Source organism: Girardinichthys multiradiatus, chromosome 10 (assembly GCF_021462225.1).
Source record: "Girardinichthys multiradiatus isolate DD_20200921_A chromosome 10, DD_fGirMul_XY1, whole genome shotgun sequence".
In the NCBI taxonomy this organism is placed as follows: Eukaryota; Metazoa; Chordata; class Actinopteri; order Cyprinodontiformes; family Goodeidae; genus Girardinichthys; species Girardinichthys multiradiatus.
This window is the reverse complement of record NC_061803.1, coordinates 1,821,055-1,845,354: the sequence shown is the minus strand read 5'-3', so window position 1 is coordinate 1,845,354 and position 24,300 is coordinate 1,821,055. Positions and strand designations below refer to the sequence as shown.

The 24,300-nt window shown below is 42.9% G+C and overlaps 2 protein-coding genes across 6 annotated transcripts in view; one reads left to right on the top strand and one right to left on the bottom strand.

Moving 5' to 3' along the window:
* Window positions 1–1,274: 1,274 nt before the first annotated feature.
* On the bottom strand, window positions 1,275–17,353 carry si:ch211-141o9.10 (probable endonuclease 4). 5 transcript variants are annotated; one of them, XR_007039960.1, is made up of 8 exons: window positions 16,387–17,353; window positions 14,921–15,130; window positions 14,605–14,787; window positions 8,542–8,673; window positions 8,331–8,435; window positions 8,106–8,235; window positions 1,908–2,009; window positions 1,279–1,677 (listed from the first exon to the last, which is right to left on the bottom strand). XR_007039960.1 is itself a non-coding variant. In XM_047376863.1 (8 exons), the coding sequence occupies exons 2-8, from the start codon at window positions 16,556–16,558 to the stop codon at window positions 7,923–7,925; spliced, it is 993 nt and encodes a 330-aa protein (XP_047232819.1). In that variant the 5' UTR covers window position 16,559; window positions 16,914–17,345; the 3' UTR covers window positions 7,835–7,922. The 5 variants fall into 5 exon arrangements, 4 of the variants coding, with proteins under 4 accessions (XP_047232821.1, XP_047232822.1, XP_047232819.1 ...); XM_047376863.1 differs by lacking the exons at window positions 1,279–1,677; window positions 1,908–2,009 and adding an exon at window positions 7,835–7,983 and having other exon boundaries at window positions 16,387–16,559; window positions 16,914–17,345; XM_047376862.1 differs by lacking the exons at window positions 1,279–1,677; window positions 1,908–2,009 and adding an exon at window positions 7,835–7,983 and having other exon boundaries at window positions 16,387–16,756; window positions 16,914–17,344.
* The window catches only part of tnrc6ba (trinucleotide repeat containing adaptor 6Ba), a 20,022-nt gene continuing 12,374 nt past the window's right edge, over window positions 16,653–24,300 (top strand). Inside the window, exons 1-6 of the mRNA XM_047377496.1 lie at window positions 16,653–16,703; window positions 17,012–17,041; window positions 19,001–19,087; window positions 19,384–19,405; window positions 20,271–20,708; window positions 21,349–24,177. Of these exons, the coding sequence (XP_047233452.1) occupies window positions 16,653–16,703; window positions 17,012–17,041; window positions 19,001–19,087; window positions 19,384–19,405; window positions 20,271–20,708; window positions 21,349–24,177 (3,457 nt within the window). The remainder of the gene's footprint in view (window positions 16,704–17,011; window positions 17,042–19,000; window positions 19,088–19,383; window positions 19,406–20,270; window positions 20,709–21,348; window positions 24,178–24,300) is intronic.

The window sequence follows — 24,300 nt, the reverse complement described above, 5'->3', positions numbered from 1 at the left end:
CAGTGGGACTCTACAGGAAAGACTTTATACTGGAAAGCTAACCACGTTTTAGGATAAAAGGGTCATTTATGTTGGGTTTGTCACCCCTGAACCCCTCTCAGATTTACAGAACATGTACCTTAAAGCATTGAAACAACTCTGACTTGTTCCCCTAACTGCAGACTCACAACCAATAAGTAATGATGTACAGTACTGATATCACAAACTACTGTTCAAGAAAAGGTTTCTGTTACTTTTCTCGCTTTGGTTGTTTTTCTAGGCACTGAAAGATTCCCCCACCCCTCCAGGTTTAAGCAGCTAATATGAGTAGAGCCGCTGCATCTGATCAGGATTGCCTCCAGGACTCCTCCCTCTGGGTGTTTACCAGTGGGAGGAGACCCAGAATTCACCGGTGGGACCATGCGTCCCTTCAGGCCTGGTACCACCTTGGTATCCCCTAGAATGAGCGGGAGTGTGTCATTAGGCATACTCCTGGACCTGCAACCATATTGACCTGATCCTGGAGAATTGGAAGCTAATGGGTGGATAAAGGATTCCTTCAGGCTGCAGATGTAGGTATTTTGGGGTATTTTGATGCTACCTGGTGAATTAGGTAGAAATATTTCCAGACTCATTGCTGTATGCATGAGAAGTGGGTCTGAGTTAGACTACAAAGAGGCAGTGATACTGCATGGGAAATGATGAAGGCACCTACAGAGATGTTCACAGGTCATTTACCCAAGTCCTTTCACCCTTTTCACCCTTCCCCCCTAAGTCCAAGTCAAGTTTTGAGTCGCTACAGCCTGTCATCAAATGCTGGCCTTTTAGTCCACCAATAACTGTCAGGGTTTGTGTAGCGAAGGACCCCGGAATGCAGACGAGCAGGCAGCATGATGGTAAGTGGAAAAAGATTTAATGAATAAAAAACAAAAACTCACTCACAGATGAGGCAGGAACAAAACAGAAACAGGCAGGCAAGACAGGCATGGTATGATCCAGAAAGCAAGACTTGAGCATGATTTGACAATGATTCTGCAAGGAATAAACCGAACAGGTACAAGGAGACAGATTAGCTTGGAGCAGGTGAACCGAATAAAGATAATTAACAGACAGAACACAACGTGACAGGGGCAAAACAGAACTTCAAGGATACTAACAAATAGAAATCTAACTAGAAAAACATGAAACCAAAGCATAACCAGAAGCCCAATCCAAGAACACAACTTAGCAAAACATGAATACAAAACTAAAGCATGACCAGGAAAACAAACAGAAACATGATTCAAAAACTGTGAGAAACATATATGGAAAAAAAACAGAAACCAAACAACCCCAAATTATGACATAACACTGCGTTTGTTTGTATTTATTTAGCTTGGTAATGATTTATTAAATCCCTATTAGTCACTGTGTTCATATTGTTCCCTTATTCTCCAGGTTCTACACTATAAAGGGTTAGGAAGGTGTTTTTCTCACCCAGAAATGGATATTATAAGGAAACGATGATCTGGATCTCCATTTAAAGTCTTTGTTGAGTTTACACAGTAAACATGTCCCAGTTCAACATGAGTGAGGCACATCGGTGAGAATGTCTAATTTCTGACTGAACACAACAGGAAATGCTTTTATTTTGACAAGCAGGAAGTCTCTTTGCCATGGTGCGTAATAAAGGTCTTCATGACTTGTATTGAAACATACCTGAAATATAAATTAGTTTTAATTATTATCAACCAATGAAATATTTACAAGATGAGAAACAAATAGAAGGATTTTATTTTGACCTTTGACAGCACAGACAAAGTCCTGAACAAAACAAACTTAGTTTGTTAAATAAAGTATTTGGATATTTTAGGCATTTTGTGATGCTTGTTTATATATGCTTCTGTTTGCCCGTTTTATGATAAAGCAGGTGTTTTTTGTTTGTTTACCTGTTCATTGTCGGTGAATAAATCTGGTTGGCCTGCAACTTATCTCTGCCTCAAGCTTCCTGCCTTGTCCAGCTACTAAAGGTCATGCCAACACGCAGCAAGCTGAGGAGCAGGAGAACAAGATGCCGAAGGGAAGTTAAGCTTGTTTTGTTCTGAAAGTCGTTTAAAACAGCATTCAGGGGCAGAAACATCCATCTGGTCCTTATTATCAAGCTACAGCTAACATGAACATATTGCTGTGAACAAACAAACCCCAGTCCGCGAACGTTGCAGTAAGATTTACCCATGGTTCATCAACTGCAGAGCTGGTGCCTGTAGTTTAGATACCGGCTTACCTTCACTCCCTACTACTAAGATTGTATATAAGACTTGAGTACCAGACCACGAGTCTAAGTTAAGTCTTAAGTGTGTGTTTTTGTCACTTAAGTGTGAATCAAGTCAGAGTCTGAAACTCGAGTCATGATCTCTGCACTGTTAAGCTACAATCACTAAAAGCATAAATGTTGCACCTGTATGGCAGGTCTATTCAGATGAGGATAGATAAGATCAATGCAGCTGGGCTGGTTTCAAATCTACACATTTTCTTAGGAAATATGCCAAATTTGATGCTTGTATGCTTGTTGACATCTCCAAACCAATCAGATAGCAATTTAAAAACTGAACATAGGCTCCAGTAAAACTCTTTAGGAACTTCCACGTTTGATAGTCTTCTCAGTCTCAGGCACACACCAGGAGTCCTTGGACTCATGTCCAAGACTAGGTCTGTGATTTCAGAAGAATCACCTTCACATGAGATCAAGTAGAGCCAAACTGAGAGACTGGATGATATATGGATCTACAGAAGCTGTAAACAGAAGCAAAGGAAGAGGTGATGGTATGTGGCAGAGCAGCACTGTTTTCCATGCTGTATGCGTGGTATCAGAGGGTGACCTCTTTCTTCTGAGCCCGTCAATCTAAAGGTATGATAACAAAGACTTTTATAAACTGCGCCGTGTGTTTGCCTAACCTATCCCATGATCTCTAAGGCTCTGATAAAAGAGAGGCCAGAACAAAAGAAAATGTGAGTATAGATGTGTATTTATGCAGCGAGGAATGTCTGAGTCTGACCCATGTTGCTTTTTGCATGTGGATGATTGACCTGGAGGACTGACCCTGTATGTGCTGGCCTCCTTTACACACACACACAATGACCTTGCTTTATGCATTTGGACATAGCGCTTTTCTAGAACAGTCTGTGCAGAGCTGCAGCACATCCTTTACCTCTACATAATTACACCTTCTTAGGTTCCAGTTCAACTAAATAACAGTTCCCAACTGTATCGGTAAGGTTGTGCAAGCAAATCTAGATGTATGTGATCTAGGGATCGGGTTTTATTGAGTATTCCATTTCATCATGAGGATGAGGAAGTATCAGGCTTAAAAGTCATATCTGGTCACTGTGTGCTAGAGCTGGTCAGTTCCTGAATCTGCTGGGTTGGATTGGGTTTCTGGAGAAGGTTTGGGTCCATTAGTGTTTGCAGCAGGATGCTGGCGATCTTCTATTAGTCTGTTGCAGCAAGTGTGTGCAGTCTCTTCTGCACCATCTGCTGGGGTAGCAGCATCAGAGCCGGCAACGAAGAAACACTGAATAAACTGATAAAGAAGCCTGGTTCTATTAACACTATTACTGTTTACTTACCAGTGACAGTGGGCTGAATTTAATTCCACGTTTGACCAAATGTTCGGGAGAAAAAATCCTTTTGCACAAGTTTTCCATCTAAGTGCTGCTTGGTTCTCCCTCTGCCCTGGTTGGTTAAACTGACAGAACATACTGGGCTGGGAGCTAGCTGAAGGTCCGGTGTAAATCAGAACAAAATGATGATCACAGCTGAACTGTGTAAACGTATCATAAAACATTAATAAACCTGGGTAAGAGTCTTACAGAAAGTAACATAAATTTTCAGAGCCCAGAAAACCTTGAAAGGTAAGCTTCCAGAAGGTATCCTGATCTGATATCTGAAACCACCTCAGATGACACCTTTCAATGTGGACAAGAGGCTCTGTCCAACTCTGTTCAGAAAGGTACTCTAATAAAGGTAAACATATATTAAATGGATCATCCCTCCACCAAACTAGCCTTGTTTGGTTGCATTTGTACGTCATCCTTTCACAGCAGCAAAAAAAAAAAAAAAAGGGTGGGATCTCTAAGATCTGAAAGATGAGGGAGAAGAGTTGAAGGAGGCAGAGGTGACAGTAGATGAAGAACATTGTTTTGTGAACTGAATCAATGACAAAGAAGCCAAAGTGAAGGTCTAAATCTCTGGTCTGCAACTAGAAAGCCATTCTGCTGTACAAACATGGTTCCTGTTTCTCTGTTTTCCCCATTGGTCTTCCTCCTGTATCTGTTTGTGGGGTTCTGGTTCTTTTTCATACATCACTCCCATACTATGCAGCTGTGATTGTCTCCTTGTGGCTTGATGCCCAGCCACTGCTGGGTAGCATTCCTCTTCCTGAGCCACCAAGAAGCAAACGATCAGAAGGGGGAGGAATGAGAGGAACAACCACAGTACATCCTGAAAGAAGCAGATCTGCCACCTCTCAGAAGGGGCAAGAAGCAAGCAGTTGATTTCTAGAACACCAGCTTGGCCGTAAACCTCTTCTGTTTATAGTCCCATCTGCTGGCTCTTAGACAGCCGTCCACTCATTCCAACAAGTCTCACTCAGGCCACAAGAAACCCACAGCCTAATGCAGAGCTTCACTAAAATATGCCTGGAAGTGCACCCTGCCTGGCTTCCTTTCTTTCACAAGAGCTTAAACAAATGCCAGAAGTTAAAATTTACTGTTTGTGCTGCTGCTAAGGTGCAAAAATAAAGGATTGGCCGAGAAAGTAGAAATGGCTCCACCCTGCCCTGAAGCTCCTAGTTCTTCTGAACATGTGTGTGTGTGTGTGAGAGAGATTTTAAGGCTTATGTGAGCATGAGTGTACAGGCAGTACTGAGGATTTTGTGCCTGGTCATGTTAGTGTGTGCTGGCAGATGGATAACTCAGACTGTAGAGATGAGGTGGTTAAACAGCTTGAAGTTTAACACACATACACTCCCATCTCCTTTATTGCTGACTCGTCTCTGCCCTTTCCTTTATAAAAAACAGCTTTTATCTTTAAATGGTAAATACGCTGCATTTATATAGCACTTTATCAAGTCTTCAGAGACCCCAAAGTGCTTTACACTACTATGTGGGGCAGTCTGACAGAAGTGATGCTGCCATACAATCAGCGCCACTGGGTCCTCTGACCATCAGCAGCGGGTGAAGTGTCTTGCCCAGGGACACAAAGACTGAGACAGACAAAGCAGGGATTCAAACCGACAAGGGGCCGCTACTTTTATTAAAGTATTTCCCCCTGCAGATTTCATGTTTTTTCATCATCGATGATTACAATGATTAAGGAGAAAAAGTAGAATCATTTCATTAATTTTGACTCTGTTCATTTCAAAGCTAGTGGTGCTTACATAAAAATCTCATTCTGGTGCATTTTCAGACAACCTTCACTATAAGAGAATTGCAGTAAATGTGATGTACTTAGCTAGCATTTTTTTAAGAAGCATGCCAGGAAAAAGCCTTTTTCCGTCCTACCATCACAAATGTAAACATGTGGAGTTTGCCAACAGGAACTGAGCTCTTTGCTTGGATTAAGTTGTTCAGCAGCAAACATGCTGGGTGGGCTTGGAATAAAACAACAACAAATATGTAGGAAAGCACCTCGTCCCCACTGTTAAGTATGGTGGAGGATCTGTGATGTCGTGGGCCTGTTTCTCTTCCAAAGGACCAGGAAACTTTCATCTACAAATCAGTTCTACAAACTATACTAATACGTTGCTGGTTGTTCTGTCTCAGGAGCCTGTTATGCGCTTGCAATTCGAGTGTGAAATCCAAATCCTTCAGGTCAGAACAACCTCCACTCTAACCAAAAGCTATTTAGGTTCAGTTCCGAGGAAGCATGGTTTTACTGAGCTGGCAGTAAACTGAGGGACTTGCTTTAAAACAAACTGGAGAAAAGCAAAGCCCACAGATATCTGCGGTTATGTTTAGGAGCGTTCTGTACAGCTACATAGTGAAATGAGACCAAAAACAGCACCGTGTGTGCACCCTGCTGCAGTTTTTGATTTCTCTCTTTTTATCACTAAGGTCAGAATGCAAACTCTTCACATTCATGTGTTTAAAGTTTTTTTTTCCATCTTTACTATGGCAGCCTGTTGATAGATTCCTCAGCAGCCGTCGGTCTGATGGAAACTTGGTTCAGAGACAAAAAGCTCAGGAGTTTATTTTTTGAAGTGACTTTAGAGAGAGACCACATTATCTGCCAGTCTTTAAAAGTTGCATAATGAGACCAGTGGTTTTAGGCCACAGTGGAAAATATTTGAAGCACAATGCAGTGACTCATAAAACTGCTGCAAACAATACACAAGCCTCTTGTAATAACACACATCTTAAGACCATTAGATAATGGAAAGAAATGTTATGGTTCCATCAAGGTTTTCCTTCCTATCCCTTCTCCTAAACCTGATTCAGGTTTTATGATCATGTGTTCAGTGTTTAGTCTCCGGCGTCCCCAAGTTATAACCCATCAGGCATCTCATATCTGACCTGAAACGCATGCATACTCCCCCCCGTTTCTTGCTCTGCTATAAGCAACACTCCACCAGCAGTAGACGTCTTTTCATGGTTGCAGACTCACACAGGCATTTCCTGTGGGTGGGACCTGAGACGGAGACATTCTTTCAGCCAGGCACCTCAGCTTCCTGTCTCTGAAAGGCAGCGTCTGGACCTGCGCATGGAAAAGGGCTTCATCTGTCCCAGTTTCTGTTGGGTGCAACAGTGGATTCATGTTAACGTGTTAGATCAAGAAATGTGAGAAGTTGCACTGTTGGTGTCTGTGACAGAGAGAACAAAACGTTCATGTAAAACCAACGTTAGGATGTGGAACAAGGAGACCATCAAGCCTCATTAAGGGTGGTAGTAAGAAACCCGCTGTCGAAAGAAAGTCATCGGAAGCCATGTTAGGGTGACAGCAAAATGTGGCACAATTCAACTTTCTGACCTAAATGCAAAATGCTATGTGGGACAGAAAACTAACCCTGTACACCAACCTCAATACACCATCCCTACGATGGTGGCAGCATCATGCTGCAGGGAGGATTTTCCTCAGCAGCTGCAGCTATAATTAAGATGGTTAATTTCTCTTTTATATGTAGAAAAACTCTTAAACCATGAATCATTTTCCTTTCACTTCATAATTATGAGCAACGTTGTGTTTTTATCAACTAAAATCCCAGAAAAACACAGCGAGGCTTCTGTTTGTTGTGACTAAATTGAACAAAATATTCCCATTTTCTGAGCCAGTTTTTGTGCGCCTCTGCATGTTAAAAGAAGACGTGATAAAGAATTTCTTCCCTCTGAGATGCTAACAGCTGCACCACAGTGTTGCGCTCTGACAGCTGGAGCCACACAGTACCGTGTACCCGTGTGTGTTTATGATCCAGGGCTTTGTTCAGATTCACACAGAAGGCAATCTCACTCTTAATTAATGTACAATTTGAGGTAAATTTAAAGTTTATCTAATCCTCACAAGATCTTAAAAAGAAGATGAAGGCAACCTCAGATGAACAAGAGAACCAAAGGCACCGATCCAGCATCACTGGGATGCTTTCATGAACATCATCCATGCTCATCCTCATAGAAGATCTGCACTTTTGATTATATCATGACTTAAAAACAGACTGCAAAATATAAAGTTGGGTACAGAAGTTGTTTTAATTTCCTGTTGTTGATCTTCCTTCTTTTCTTACTCTGTGGAAAACTGGAAAAAGGTTTGTGGTGTTTTTGTGTGAGACTGCTGCCCCCTTATGGCCAGCTGTGGAAGTCAAGCATAAATTCTCGCAGTACCACATTTAATTAAATTGTTTATTTAAAGAAGAAAAAAAAACTTTAAAATGGTTAACACGGTAATAACCTCTCTCTGCTCCATCATTCATGCTTTATTTTTTCTCACACAGGGAATAAAGAAGCTCTATTTGCTCAGCATATTCGAATCCAGGCCTGTAGGGAAACAAGGTTGGACATAAAAACTTGAGCAGTTCACTCAGAGAAGCATCCCTAAAACATCATCTACTACCCTAACATTTCTGGGCTAGTGATTTATTTGTCTGCAGAAATCTCACCGTCCGGGCGTCTCCAGTATCAGAGGGATGTTGTCCAGTCTCGGCTCATTCACGATGTCTCGAAACGCTGAGATTCCAATGTTGCCTTTACCAATATCTTCATGTCGGTCAAGGTTACAGCCAAGCTTACCTGTATAAAAAAAAAAACACCCAGAAATGAGCAGAAAAGATGGCAAACATCAATCACTGAGATATAAGCTGGTATCCAGCTGGTCTTGGCTGCACCTTTAGAATCGTTGAGATGAACCGCTTTCAGATGGCGAAGCCCAACTTCCTGATCAAACTGATCAAGCATGGCCGTCACTCCTCCTTCTGCAGCCAGGTCATAACCTCCATTGGAAAAATAACTAAAGCTGACACCCTTAAACAATCTCAAATACATTTTCCACAAATTAACGCACATGATTTAGATAAGAAGAGTTTAAGTATCTCTTACCCGCTGCAAAGGCATGACAGGTATCCAGACACACTCCCACTCTCCTCTGGTCTCTCACCTTGTCTATAATGCTCTTAAGCTCGAAGAACTTTCCGCCCACTGTGCTGCCCTGGCCGCTCATGTTCTCCAACACTGACCCCACATAGAGGAAATCGGTCATATAACGTGATAAACATGCATCAATTTTATGATCTATTTTTTCTTGCTGCATACAGATGGGATACTGCAAGTTTCATTCGTCACTGCAGTTTACGGTCATACATTTGCTGATATGATGAATATGGAAAAACAAAGAGTGCTGCCTTCAGTTTGGTAGAACTCATGTCCTTAAACGTCAGCAGATTTTCAGTCACATTGTAGGCATGGATTAGAGACTATGTGGCTGATTTCCGATCGGCCTGCCAATGCAGATTTCAGCTGATTCCGGTTTCTCTCCTGAAGTAAAGCAGATTTATCTCTACAAAACCCACTGAACTCTATGTCTTATATTATTACAACATTTTTCTCATTTACCATTACTGCACAGAAGACTTGAGGAATCTTTCAGTCATATTTATCTCAGGACCAGAGGGAACAGAGCAGTGAGTGTGCTCCATTTAGCAGAATTAATAACATTATGTCACTAATCAACAAAACTGATACAGAGTTAGCATTTTAAACAGCCTTTAGCATCATTAGAATAGTTAGCATTAACAACAAACTCTCTACAACATAGAATTAGTAAAGCCTTTACTGAACTGTTAACATTTCCTAATCCAGTGTGTTCGATGATTTAACTCCTCAAAAGGATAAAACATTCAGACGGCCTAACTAAAGCCTGAAAGAACCACCTCTACAGAAAATAGTTTCCTTTTAAATGTCTTCTTAGAACTTCAGTTCTAAACACATCACTAATGATGAACATAGCTAATCTGGACTCTCCTTCCCTCAGTACCAACTTCCACAGCGTTGCTATCACTGTGACCTATTGACCCAAGTCAAGTCATGTTTATTTATTTAGCGCTTTTCAGCAACAAGGCATCAAGTCGCTGTACATACGGAAAAACATTACAATGATACAGAAAATCAAACAACAGAGGTAATTAAAAAAAAGAGAGAATAGAATAGAATACAATGATGGATAAGAAAATGAAAGAAAAATTGGACTGAAATCGTAACTAATAATGTTTAGATGGCCCAGTCAAAGGCCACTCTAAACAAATAGGTTTTTCATCTTGATTTAAAGCAATTTAGGGTTTCGGCGCTTTTACAGTTTTCTGACAGTTTATTCCAGATTAGTGAAGCATAAGAACTAAAAGCTGCTTCTCCATGTTTGGTTCTGGTTCTGGTTCTGCAGAGTAGATTTGAGCCAGAAGACCTGAGAGGTCTGGGTGGTTGATCCACTGACAACAAGTCTGTAATGTATTTTGGTGCTAAGCCATTCAGTGATTTATAGACTAACAGAAGTATTTTAAAGTCTATTCTCTGAGCTACAGGGAACCAGTGTAGGGACTTTAGAACCGGGCCGATGTTCTCCACTTTCTTAGTTCTAGTGAGGACGTGGGCAGCAGCGTTCTGGATCAACTGCAGCTGTCTGATCCACTTTTTAGGCAGACCTGTGAAGACACCGTTGCAGTGATCAATTCTACTAAATATGAACCCATGAATTAGTTTTTCAAGGTCCTGCTGAGACATTAGTCCTTTAATCCTGGAGATGTTCTTTAGGTGATAGAAGGATGACCTTGTTACTGTCTTTATGTTCCTCTGAAGGTTCAGGTCTGAGTCCATCACTACACCCAGGTTTCCAGCCCGACTGGTGGTTTCTATTAACTGAAGCTGGGTGCTAACTTTTAAACGCTCTTCCTTTGGTCCAAAGATTATTACTTCAGTTTTGTTTTGATTCAGCTGAAGACAATTTTGGCCCATCCATGCATTGATTTCTTCTAAGCATTTACCCAGCGCTTGAATGGGTTCATGGTCACCTGGTGACATCGTAACGTATAGCTGTGTGTCGTCTGCATAGTTATGATAACTTACGTTGTTGTTTATTAAAATCTGAGTTAGGGGAGCATGTAGATAGTTAATAGGAGGGGCCCTAAGATGGATCCTTGGGGAACGCCACATGTGATTTTTGTGTCTCTGATGTAAAGTTACCTACTGACACAAAAAAGTCCCTGTCCTTCAAGTAGGATTTAAACCAATTGAGTGCTGTACCAGAAAGGCCGACCCAGTTTTCCAGGTATTCTAATAAAATGGAGTGATCAACAGTGTCGAATGCTGCACTGAAGTCCAATAATACCAGCACCGTGGTTCTTCCACAGTCTGCATTTATACGGATGTCATTGAACACCTTGACAAGAGCAGTCTCTGTACTGTGGTGAGCAGGAAGCCTGACTGGAAGACATCGAAGCGGTTGGTCGTTGTTAGGAAGTTGTTTAACTGTTGAAACGCAGCTTTTTCAATAATCTTACTGATGAAGGGGAGGTTTGATATAGGCCTGTAGTTCTGTAGTAGCAGCTTGTCCAAGTTGTTCTTTTTCAATATAGGTTTGATAATTGCTGTTTTCAGGGCCTGGAGGAAAACACCTGGCAAAAGGGACTTGTTTATTATTTGAGTTAAATCAGATGTTATTACAGGCAAAGCTTTCTGAAGGAAATCTGTGGGTAAAACATGGAGACAGCAGGAAGAAGAGCTTAGTTGCTGTACGATTTCTTCTAAGATTTTGTAGTTTATTTTGTAGTGAAATTGGGAAATTTTGTTAAAATCAGTTCTAGTTGGAGACAACTTTGGTCCTGGAGTTGATGTGGATGTGCTGACTGCCTCTCTGATCTTTTGGGTTTTTTCAGTGAAGAAGTTAACAAATTAATTGCAGGTCCTGGTAGAGTGGAGTTCAGATGCTACAGTTACAGGAGGGTTTGTTAACCTGTCGATCGTGGCAAATAATGCACCAGCATTGTTAATGTTTTTGCTGATGATCTCAGAAAAGAAAGATTCTCTTGCATTTTTCAGTTGTAGGTTATATCTGTATAGTCTCTCTTTATAGATAATATAGTGAACCTGGAGTCCAGTTTTTCTCCACCTGCGTTCAGCTTTTCAACACTCCTTTTATTCACTTCTGACTGGTGGAGCACTTCTCCATGGAGACATTTTCTTCCCAGAAACAACTTTCACTTTAATTGGAGCAATTGAATCAATTATGTCTGAGATTTTAGAATGAAAGTTATCTACCAGCTCATCTACAGTGTTACAGGGCAAAGTGGAGGTAGAAGAGTAAATCTGGTTAAAGGTTTCAGCAGCACCGTCCATAAAGATGCGTTTTCTTATCATGTCTCTTTGGCAAACTGAGTCATTGCAGATGATGCTTTCAAAAATAATAGAAAAGTGGTCAGATAGAGCAACATCAGTTACAGACACCTTGGAAATGTTTAGACCCTTAGTGATGATCAAGTCTAAAATATGTCCCTGTTTGTGCGTTTGCTGTTTAACATGTTGAGTCAAACCAACATTTCTAAGAGTGTCACATAGATCTATTGTACTTCTGTCTTCAGGATTGTCCATGTGAATGTTGAAGTCTCTCACAATAATTAAACAGTCATAATCAACACATATCACAGATAAAAGCTCATTAAAATCACTGATAAAGTTTGTTTTGGACTTAGGAGGCCTGTAAATACTCAAGAACATGGTTCGGACCGGGCTCTTTACCCGCAGAGCCAGATATTCAAAAGAGTCAAATTTGGCCAGAAATACTTTTTTACACTCTAGTAAATCTTTAAACAAAGTGGCCCCTCCACCTTTTCTTTGCTGTCTGCTCTCACAACAAAAATTGTAGTTCGGAGGCGTTGACTCTATCAGAACTTTCACTGTTACGCTGATGATACTCAGCTTTACTTATCCATAAATCCTGATGAGCCCAACCAGTTAGATAGACTTCAAGCAGGTCTTGAAGATATAAACACTTGGAAGACTTTAAATTTTCTGCTTCTAAATTCAGACAAGACAGAAGTGATAAAGTTTGTTTTGGACTTAGGAGGCCTGTAAATATTCAAGAACATGGTTCGGACCGGGCTCTTTACCTGGAGAGCCAAATATTCAAAAGAGTCAAATTTGGCCAGAAATACTTTTTTACACTCTAATAAATCTTTAAACAAAGTGGCCCCTCCACCTTTTCTTTGCTGTCTGCTCTCACAAAGAAAATTGTAGTTCGGAGGCGTTGCCTCTATCAGAATGGGAGCTTCATTAAATTCATGTAACCATGTTTCTGTTAAAAACATAATATTAAGATCGTGGTCAGTAATGAAGTCATTGATTAAAAATTATTTTCCTGACAGAGATCTAATCTTCAATAAAGCCAGTTTATATGACTTAGTTGCAGATATTAACTCTGTGTCTGGTTGTACCTGACAGTTTATGGCTTTCATTGATTGTTTATTACTGTCTCTTATCCTTTTAGCTTTGTTCTTTCTGTCACATAGAAGTACAGAGATTTTACAACTATCTCCTATTAGGGGCCCAAGTTTTTCCTGGACATGATCATTTCTGATAGAGTTACCACTGGGACCCAGACTGTATCACAGAGAAGTGATTTGAAGGTCCTGATTAGGAGGAGATAGATTAGGAGGTGATGTAGGTCTGCAGCATTTGGAAGATGTTGGTTTAGTAGCAGGACCTCGGCCACGGGGGGTGTTGAATGGAGAAGATGTCAGAACCATTTTGGTCCCGATTTTAAGAGCTCCTTTCATGTTATCAGAATCCAGTAAAGCAAAAAGCGGGCTCAGTGTGGAGATGGGACAGTTCTGTGCGGTCTGGGTCGGGGTCTGGGGTGAGGGGTTTTAAAGGGAGGTTCAGTTCTCCTGTGAATTTCGACAGGGAGACCTTTTGATATGTCCTCTCTTTCTCAGCCAACTGGCTGATTGTTTCTGCTGGAGCTGTTGGAGGCACCGTTATCATTGTTGTTGATGCTCCATGTTCTCTGCTGAAGGTTGAAGCTGCTGGTGGATTATTTACTGAATAGAAGAGATTAGATGTTGGACGTCTGGCTCCTGGCTTGTTCAAACAGAAACCATCTTGCTTGAAGAGTTGTCTTTTTTCCCAAAAAATATTAAAGTTGTCGATGAAGTTCACAGGTATAGTGGCACATGTTTTTTTCAACCACTTATTAATCATCAGAAGTCTTGAAAAAATCTAATCTCCACAGAAAATCGGTGCAAAGGGTCCGCTGAGAAACACCTTGATATTGAGACCTCCAACTTTGTTCAGCCGACAAGTGAAATCCTCCTTCAGTCTTTCTGATTTTATTCTTAGCCACGTCATCCATGGCTCCACAGTGTATAATAAGGTTTTCTAGAGACAGGTGCTTTTCTGTGATTGCAACAATATTAGTGTTCAGGAATGGTCCAGCTGGAATTTGGCTAATTATTAAAATCCATCCACAAACTGTGATTAGCCCAGAACCCAGCTGCATGCATCATCTCCAGAACTCCATCCTCCAAACACATTTGTTCCATCTTGCGGCAGCTTCAAAGTCTTTCTCTCAAACCTTGCATCCATTCCACAGTCCTCGCTCCTCCATACTTCAGTGAACAGTCTTAGCTTTTCCTCCTCTGTCCTCCTTCATGTGTCCCCCGCCTGCCTGTCTACCAGGGGGTCCAGAGCATTTGACTGCTTTGGCCTACCTCTGGTACCCTCTTCTTCCTGATATCAGCATCATTGACTCTCCACGTTTCAAATTCCTTCTAAAAACCATTTTTTTTACCACTCCTTGCTCTGTTTGATCACTTGTTCTGGTTGCACCCACCTCCAATGGTTTTATTTTTGTCTAAATGTTTTTTGGTAACCTTTTCAGTTTGATTTAACTTTACTTTGACCTTGAATGTTTTGAAAGGCAATTTTAAATGAAATGCATGATTATTCATATTATTAAAGAAGATCATCTTTGAGAATTATTTGTTATTCCATATCTGAGACTGTGTGCAAACATTCTTACTGTTGATAGGAGTCACCTCCTTGCGCAGCAAAAACAGCTAAAGACCGATTCTTTGGTTGAATACCTCTTGTGTTTAGGTTTGTTTTCTTGCTCTGTACCTGTGACCACAGCAGGTGTTTGCTGGTGAGCGTGGTTAATAGCTCCTGCTATCTTGTCCACACATTGCTCAGTGGTGATGGTACCCAGGGAGGAGCCAGGGTGAAAGTTGTAGAGGCTCAGGCCCAGGAGGCTGCAGCGGCTGAGCTCGTCCACCAGCAGGGCCTGGCTCTTCTCAAATACATCTGTTGCAAAGTGGTGCACAAAACAGAGATTGCAAACTTACAGAGAAAGAGCCTACCTGAAACTAACAGGAGGAATTCATTTTGATAACTTGAAGAAACAGAAGTCCTAAATAAATTGAGCCTCCTAACAAACCATCTTTGGGAGATCCACAGTTCATCAGGTAGGAACCATGAGGCAGGATGTGAGCTGGGTCAAAACCATGTAGGGAACATTGCTCCTGAAACTTTTCTGCAGTTTTCTGGTCCAGTGCAGGCCTCTTCCAGGACCGCTGAGAGCCCAGAAACAGTGCAAAACTGGTGCCTCCCATCTCTACACTGGTCTCTACAGCTTTCCATATTCCACCTGGAGTCAAGAAAGAGCCATCACAGCATTTTTCACTCAGAGATCACAATATACAAACTTATAATTAAACAAGACTGTAATGTGACTCAACTGGAGGTTGAAAACAACTACAGCTGGACCACAAAACAGCCACAAAGACATTTAAAACGACGCAGATGACGAATAAAAAGGAATCAGTACTCTGATCACACAGGTGGTGTAAAGCTAGCACCAAAATGTTTACATGGAAGACATTATTTCAAAATAAAAGCCCACAGATTTCAAAAAGGTTAAACCTGAGGTAATCATAGTTGTGGCAGGTATTTTGATAACAGGGTCATTTAAATCCCCAGCACATTAGAAGAACCAAAGTGCTTCTTCCTTCAGGTTTCACCACACTCCATGCTACATGCCGTGTTATATGCTGTGCAACACCAAGCTGGGATTTGAACTTGCAGCAAAAAGGTGCAACAGCACCATCGTGCAGCCCACTATTAACATATAACTATTTAAAATGGTCAGACATCATGATCCAATCCAGATGTAGATGGTATTTATATAAACAACAAAATAGAATGTCACAAAAACTTATTTTGAGGGCCTTCCTTAATGTTTTCAGAAAGATGCTGGATTTTATTAACTCGACACAACAAATCTGACATGTTTTCCTTCAGACTCTGCAGTTTCTTCCAAGTTTTTCATTAAATAAGTTACTCTTGTGAAGAATAACAGGCAGTTGTCCTCCTTAGGAATCTATTGTGTGCCATTGCATATGTGTCAGCCATATTGGATTATAAAACAGGTAGATGTCAGTAAATCAGAATATTTGTTCCTATTAGGCTCGTTTGTCTGATTAAAAGGACCTTTTGAAAATAACCTTTTAACAGGTACTAAACAGTTTCCATTAAACCCACATTTTTGTACGAAAAATGTTTTTTATGTTCTTCAGTATTTTTCATTAGCTGGAAGTTGGGTAATCATCACAATTAACAGAAATAAAGGTTTGAAAACATTAGTCTGTGAGCAATTTTTCTAAATAATGTGTTTCACTTTGTGAATTGAGTTACTGAAATAAATGAGCTTTTCAATAATATTCTCATTTATTGAGCTGCACCTGTAAGAGTTTCTCTGTAATGTCTAACTTCCCCAGTGGAAAATGTAACAGATTAAATGCAGGACTTTGCTCAGATGGACGGCTGGGGCCCATTTACACATCTGCCCCCAGGGGCCACGCAAATTAAACAGTGGTCCATGGTGAAGATGACATGAAACCCTACCTTGAATTCCAACATGGGCTCCAATGTATTTGTTGCTTCCACTGATCCTCCTTCGCATCCCTCCCCTCTCCTCACCAATCTTCTTCTCCCCAGTCTTCTGAGCCTCTGATTCATCTCCCAAAGCCCCATCTTCATGTCTCCTCTTCCTCGCTGCCCCCTTCCTCGGACCCATCCTGTCAAGATAAAGTTACGCTACTGTGGTTTCTTGTTCAAGCCCAGATCACCTGAGATGCAGGGCGCAGCGGCGTGAAGTTAGTCTGAAGTTTATGAAGGTCAAGAAGCGTGTTTTCCTCATCCCTCCTGACGGGAACCAGCCAGTCAGAGGGCTTCTCCGCAGCTGCTTCGGGCTGCCCATTGGAGACGCTACATGCTGAGCAACAAAATGGCCGCCCGTCAACCGACTGACTCCACAGCGCTTTGAAATTTAAATTCTTCTGCACATTAGGGATTTACACTTGGGCCATTAGTGCTTATTTGCAAACCGGTAGCTTATTATTTCATTTGTGCTTTCATCATTTGCCACTTACTTGACTCTCCGCTCAGGCGTCCAAGTTCTTGTAGCCTCGACGAATGCCTCAAAAGGAGAAAGATCGCACTAAAGCACTTTAGCTAAGCTAGCTAGCAGGCTAGCAGATCTTCATATGTGATTCCTGAGGTGAGTTGCTGAACTTGTAGCTAAATGGTGGACTGCGTCATTAATTGTTTGCATGAATAAATGCCGCAGCTGTCAAGGAAATGCGGCGCTTGTAGCCCTGTTAGCGCTTTCCGCTGCTACTTGTAGCTTCTGTCAGTGGCTAGCGTTAGCTTGGGTGTAGCGGCGTCGTATTAGCAGAGCTAGGTGTTCGGCCTTCTGTGGGTTCGCCGGTCCGGACCGTTGAGTTCCAGCTAACCTAACTTAACACTGGGTGACATTTGCTCGTTCTCGGTAACATGTTACTGAGCGCAGCGGTATGTCCACGTATTTTCATGAAGAATTAAACCGCTCCTTAGCGTTAGCATTAGCGGTCTGTTAAGATGCAAGTTTGGCAGTAAACGATCCGTTAATGTGGTTTTCTGTTTCACTTTAAACCATTTTATGTTTTAATGAATTTATTCTAGAAGTCTTTGGTTGTTTTGTTCTGAAACGCCCTTCCAGATTTTCTTCGGCGTTAACTGCCCACACGGTGAAGGGATTAGACGAATAGCGTCTACAGCACCTACATCAACATATGCTGTTGGAGTTTAGCTACACCTGTCATCTAAAGGGGGTTTCTGGGGATCTGATGCAAACATCATCGCAGCCAGGTCTGACTGTGAGGTCAGAAATGCTCTAAATGGACATGTCAGGTTGGTTTTCCTGAGCTCATGAATGCTGCTTGCTGGAAAAACAAAAACGAAACCAAGATGCAGGCACAACCCCAGCGTAGCAGTGCACTGAGCTTCTGTAATTAAGCTGGATCTCTTCTGACTTATTATTTTTAATGTTTGTGAGCTCAAACATCTGTGATTTTTTTTTCTTTGCCAGATAATGTTGCATTAAGTGTCTTGCAGGTTTTCCTTTGCGTCTCTCACATTTAGTACAGGGTCTAAGTGTATTTACATAAAAATGCACCTTAAATGCATTTCTAATGTTATCTAATGTACGCACATGTTCATATATTCTAAATAGTTTTCAGACCCATTCATTCTGAAGATATTTATTATTGCAGACCTAGTTAAATCTTTGTTGTATTATGCGATGCTTAATGCAAATTGAGTAATTTTTGTGGTTTTTCTTGCCAGTATCAAATGACAGACCAAAGTTAAACATAAATATGCAGAGTGGGCTACACTATTGTTTTAAGTATGTACATTATGCACGGGTCAGTATGAGAATCTCACTATATGTCAACCTTGAAAAATCTCCTGGTTTCACAGTATTATGTAAAACAAAATGATCCAGCTGCTTTTATTTGAATCAGAAAAGCTTCAATTACTACATCTGCTTATAAAACATGGATTATTACAGTTATTATCTATAACATTTATCTGTTGAGTTATGTAGATAGAGAGGGTGTTGGCATTCACAGTGACTAGTTGGCAGTCAAACATTGATTAACCATCTAGTTTATGTTATGCTTAATTCGCTTTTAAAAGTACAGGATTAAATTGTACTTCAGTTGCAAGTATTGAGTCAATGTGAGCTAAAACAGGACTATATAGTGGAAGTACAGAGAGGAGAAAGAGGTAATGCAATTGTCAACCATGCCATTAAATTTAGTAGGCCGTTTTTAAAGGTGCACATTGCACAGAATATTATGGTTTCTTGCAGTTTGGCAGCAAAACAAGCTGATATTAGCTGGTTAATTAGTCGGACTATCTAATTGGGTAGTGAGCCTGCAGTCCGCTGCTTTACAGAAGTGATGCTCACTGGTTGCTAATCTCTACTTCATTAAGCATTAATGGGTGGCGCTGCTTTAGTTTTCCACTCTTGACTTTCAAAACACCTGATTGAGTCTTTTTTTTATAAGGAAGTGTAGGAGCGACCAACATCTCACAGAAACAGGTGTGGGAAGGGGAGCACAACACTGCTTTGTGTTATTTAATGACAAGGACTTTAGATCTAAAGTATGTTGGTGTGTCCTTGTTTGTGTAGAAAGGAGAATTTGGTCAGGAGCAGCAGTTCATGGAAGACAAGAAAAGGAAAAAAGACGACAAACGCAAAAGGGAAGCCTCTCAGAAGGTAAGTCGACCAGAAAGCAGCGGTTACCCAAGTGATCCACTTATCCAGGTTTTTCAGTATTTGCCCTGATGTTTGAGAAAAATTGTCCACTTTCAGTCTTTGCTGATTGATTTGCTTGATCTTTAATTTCTGTTTTTCTATCTTTTAAAAAGTTATTTATTGAGTTGATTCATCATGTCTGCTCCTCAATAGTTCTCAATATTACTGCATTTATTTTAGTTTTCTCAGTACATAATTTCATTCTGTATTTCTTATAATGTGAATATTGATTTAGAAACGTTTTATTTTCATTTTAGGTTGCAGAGCAGAAAAACAAAGGTAAGCAGCACTTCTATGTACGTGTGCTTTAATCACATGCAGTCTGTGTTTGTCTTGTTTGTAGGTTTTTATTTTTTAATGCTAATGTTGAGACTTTACAACAAGTCAGAATCTTTGTGGGTGTTGGATTACGTTAAATGTTGCTTTGCTCTAAAAAGGTTTTTATTTCTACCTTTTTGCATAAACAAAATGTTAAAATGTATGATAAACAACTTAATTCTAATTTAAAAAATATGTTTCTGCAAATGTTGATTCTTGAAATCTAAACCACTGGCACAATTAACTTTTTATTTTAATAATTGCTCAAACATAAACAGCATTTTAAGCTTCATGTTCAAATACACCCTCAGTTGTCTTAATGGTGATAATGCATATTTTCAAATAAAGCTTTGTAAAAAAAGAAGAACAAATGGTCTGGCAGTTGAAGCTCCATCCCAACCTCTAGCAAACATTGGCTGGCGACAGCATGCGTTCACTGTTGGATCAGTAATCGGGTCACGCCACCCGACTGTGTCCAGATTTGATTGCTAAAGCCAACTTGGGTTTCATGCCAACTCCTCATTGACTGTCCCCAGCTAGTGCAGGCAGATGCAGGTGAAAAGATCATGCCATCAACCTTGCTTGGCATTAGCAGCAGGGAGAGCGAGTGGAGCCAAGGATAAGTGTTGTTTCTGTCTGCATGTTGGACAGACAGAAAAACGTCTGTTTTTCACAGGAACAGATGTGGGAAATTGAAGGTGCACCAGTGCAGCCAAGAAAAAAAATGCCATGTTGGTCAAAAGGTGGTGCAGTGGTCCTAAGTGCACCTGTTAAAATCATTCATTATTTATTTTTTCATCTATCTTTATTATTGCCTTTCCTCCAGTGACAGACGTGACCAAGCCAGCTGCTGCCCAGTCTCCTGCCGCACAGAGCAGCTCAACCTCCCCCAGCCCTGGACCTACCCCCTCTGCCTCTCCAACCCCAGCAACCTCAGGCCCTGGCAGTGCTGCCACCCCATCTCAGGGCGGCAACAATGCCAAGCGCCTGGCAGTGGCCAACGGACAACCCAGCTCCAACACCAATTCTTCCACCACCGCTGGCGGCCTCGGGGCTGCTGGGAACGGCAGCACAGGTAGCGGAGGCGGAACCCAGGCGCCTCAGCAGCCGTCGCGCTACATGCCGAGAGAAGTGCCACCGCGGTTTCGCGGCCAGCAGGACCATAAAGTGCTACTGAAGAGGGGTCAGCCACCACTGTCCTCCATGCTGCTGGGAGGTGGGGGTGGAGAGGATGGTCCAAATGCAAACATGGCTGCTGTCTCAGGTAAGGGGTCATGGTGCTGTATGTCAGGGGTGTCCAACGTTAGTCCTACAGGGCTGGTTATTCCAAGTAGGAACATCTGCAAAAAAGGAAGGCGTATCCAAGTTATTGTAAACTCATGATTGGCTGAGTATGTCACCATGGGCGTATCTTTAGCTTATGGGCGTTTATACGTGAAACGGAGGGAAAACAGGATTATTTGAACGAACCAATTGTTTGTGTGATATAAACAACTAAATCTTTGAACTTTCTACTTACCGTCTGAACATGTATTCCTCTCAATATTTTTGTTTTAGATGTTTCAGTTTTTTCTGGTTCATGACACCTGAGTCAAATAAATGAATCATTAGCAGGCTCCTGCACAGCTTAGTGATGTGAGCAGCTCATACAACCATTTCTGCTGTGTTGGAGCAGGGGCACAACTAAAACATTTAGGACACTGATTTTTATGGACTAGAGTTGAACTCTCCTGTTGTAGATCATGGGTGGCACATTCGTCCATCCTGTTATGGATGAATTGTTGTGACTCTACCTAATTATCATAAAATATTGAAGGTCTTTTTTCATGTGTTGCTAATGCAGATAAATTCTGTTCTGATCCACCTGTTTGACTCCTGTTGACTTGTGGAACTTCCTTTTACAGATTCTGCATCTTCATTGTGTCTCACCTCATCAGTTGCTGCTTCTACAACTATTTCCAATTATGCAAATTCCATGTGGGGGTCAAGCTCAGGCAGCCAGGCCTCTTCTCAGGGCAAGGAGAAGGTCATCGTTGATGGCAACAACCTAGAGGAGTGGCCGAGTATTGCTGGCAGTGATGGAGGAAACGGCGGCAGCAGCGGAATGCCTGTGAATAGCATCAGTGCCTCTGGCAACCAACCCTCACCCACTTCCTCATTCCCTTTGCCCAAAGAATGTATGCAGTCGTCCAATAGTGTTGCATGGGGGACAACTGCCACCCAGGGTCATCTTGGAGGAGGTACTGCCGTAGCTGCAACTGGGCCTCTGCTACAACAGCCCTCCTCAATTTCCAAAGCCCCCGTTGTGCCAGGGAGCCATGACGCCAATGGCCCCGTTGATGGTAGCAGTGGGATTCCAGGTGCCAACTTCAGTCCAAATGCCAACCCTTCAGCCTGGCCTGCCCTGGTGCAGCAGGACGGCCCCACTGATCCAGGGGAAGGGGCTCTGACTTCCTTTCATCCCCAGGGTTCTGGAGGGTCTGTCAACAACTCTGCTTCCTTGGGGCTGGGAGGCAGGGCAGTTGGGGTGCTGGGGAGTCACCCATCTATATCTGTGAATCAGTCAAGCACCCATCAGCACCAACTTCACCAAATGCAATCCAGAGACAGAGAGGCTGGAGTGGGGAAGTGGGACAGTGAATCAGCGGGACCAAAAATTTCAGGGGGGGATGGGATTGGGGGAGGACTGGACCATGGTGTTGGAGGAGGCAGGGTAAGTGCAGGAGACCATAGCCTTGCCACCTCCTGGAGAGGCCAACCTTCTTACCCTGCAGCTTACTCCAAAACGGGTGTCTCAAGGACTGATGGATGGGAGGATGGGGGAAGTGGGGGATTAGGAGCAGCAGAAGGAGAGAAAGGGACATCGGGTTGGGGATACCCTAGTTCCAGTTGTGGCAGTGCTGAAAATGGGGGTAACTGTGGTCAAACCTCCGGGACATCTCAGGGAGGGTGGGGGTTATCAGTGGTAGGAGCAGATAGAGGGGTTTCTGGTAGTGATTGGGGTAGTAGCTCTACTGGTATTGGTGGATCAAATCCAGGAGCTGGCGAAAGGGGGAACTGCAGTAGTAATAGCAGCAGCAGTGGTGGAAGCACTGTAGGCAACCCTCCTACTGCTTCTTCATCATCAACAACAGCCCCCGCTACTAGCAAAGCCTGGGACAATCAGAAAGGGGAAGTGGGCGAATGGGGCGATGGAGGAGAAGGACATGGGGGACGGGGGGGATCTTCATCAAGTGGTGGAAATTCCAGAAGTGGAAGTGTGCCTGATCGAATTCGCCGACAGGCACCCAATCCTGAAGCTGCCTTACAGAACCTGCTTAGTCGGTCTGATTTGGACCCCCGGGTCCTGTCCAACTCAGGCTGGGGCCAAACACAAATCCGACAAAACACAGCCTGGGATCTTGATGAACACGCGGGACAAAGCAAAGTTGGACCACCTTCAGCTTCATTGAAACACTCGGCTGGTCTTACAGGTCCTGCTCAATATTCCAGTGGACCCAGGACCCTAAGCACTGACTCAACAGGTCAAGGGGTCAGTTCCTCCTTAATTCCTTCTACTGGGTCTTCTGGGGAGGGCTGGGAGAGCAGCAGCAATAGCAGCAGTAGTGGGGCATCTTTGTCTGGAAGAGGCCTCCCGCCTACATGCACCAACATGAGGAATCTTGGCATCTCACAATCTGGGCCAGTGACCTCCTCTGCACCTGGTATGGGGTCGGGGATGGTGCCTGGGGCCAAGGCTACAGGTTGGGTTGAAGGAGGAAATGGGGCTGGGGATAAGCATGACTCCAAGGACTGGGGGAATGAAGAATGGAGAAGTAACAGTCGAGCAGAAAAGGGAAGAGGATGGGGTGATGTCAGGCAGAGATGTGACTCATTAAGTGGAAGATGGGGAGATCGTCACCATGAGAAAGGGGCAGAGTGTTGGAAAGACATGGGTGGGAGTGATGAAGGAAGTGGGTGGGGATCAAAATCGAAGGTTGGGTCAGGTAAAAATTGGTTGGAGCAAGAATCAAAATCAAGCAGTGGTGGAGGAGGTTGGGACGATGAGAGAAGGAATGGAGGGCACTCACAGGGAGATTCAGGTGGGGGTGGCTGGGGGAACTGGGACAGTAGTGCACCCCGGAGGACCTGGGGAACAGGAGGCACAGGGGGAGGGGGTGGTGGAGCAGGGGGGATGGATGGGGGTGGAGGCATGGGGTCTAAACCTCATCAGGGATGGAGTGAAGGAAACAAAATGCACCAGATGCCAAACTGCCAGTCGGGCTCCATCTCAGGCCCACAGGCACAACTGCAACAGCAACAATCACAGCCCCACAATCAGCATCCACAGCTGCAACAAGCATCGGACCAAGGGGTTATGCAAGGGGGCGGGGGGAGGAAGCTCGTCTCTCAAACCCAGACACAGAACCAAAGCTCAGGCTGGAACTCAGGACCTATTCCTGGCGTCTCTGGTGGAGGTGGGAGTGGACCTGAACCAAGCGGCTGGGAAGAACCCTCCCCGCAGTCAATAAGCAGGAAGAGCGAGATAGATGATGGAACATCAGCATGGGGAGACCCAACCCATTACAACTACAAGCCAGTTAACCTGTGGGATAAAAACAGCGGGTCCTCTAGTCAGCAGCCACATGGGCAGGGTCTGACCCAGCAGCAGCAGGGACCTCCTGTGCAGCAGCAGCTACAACAGGGACCTCCTGTTCAGCAGCAGCCCAGCAGGCAGGCCACAGCGCTCACAGGTACCAGACTCCCACACTGCTCTTCCATCTAATGTTATTTTAGCTCTTACTGATTCAAACAATAGCTACATTTGAGCCCTTTTCCCTCAGTTATGATTCCACACCAAAGAGTGTTGTTTCACG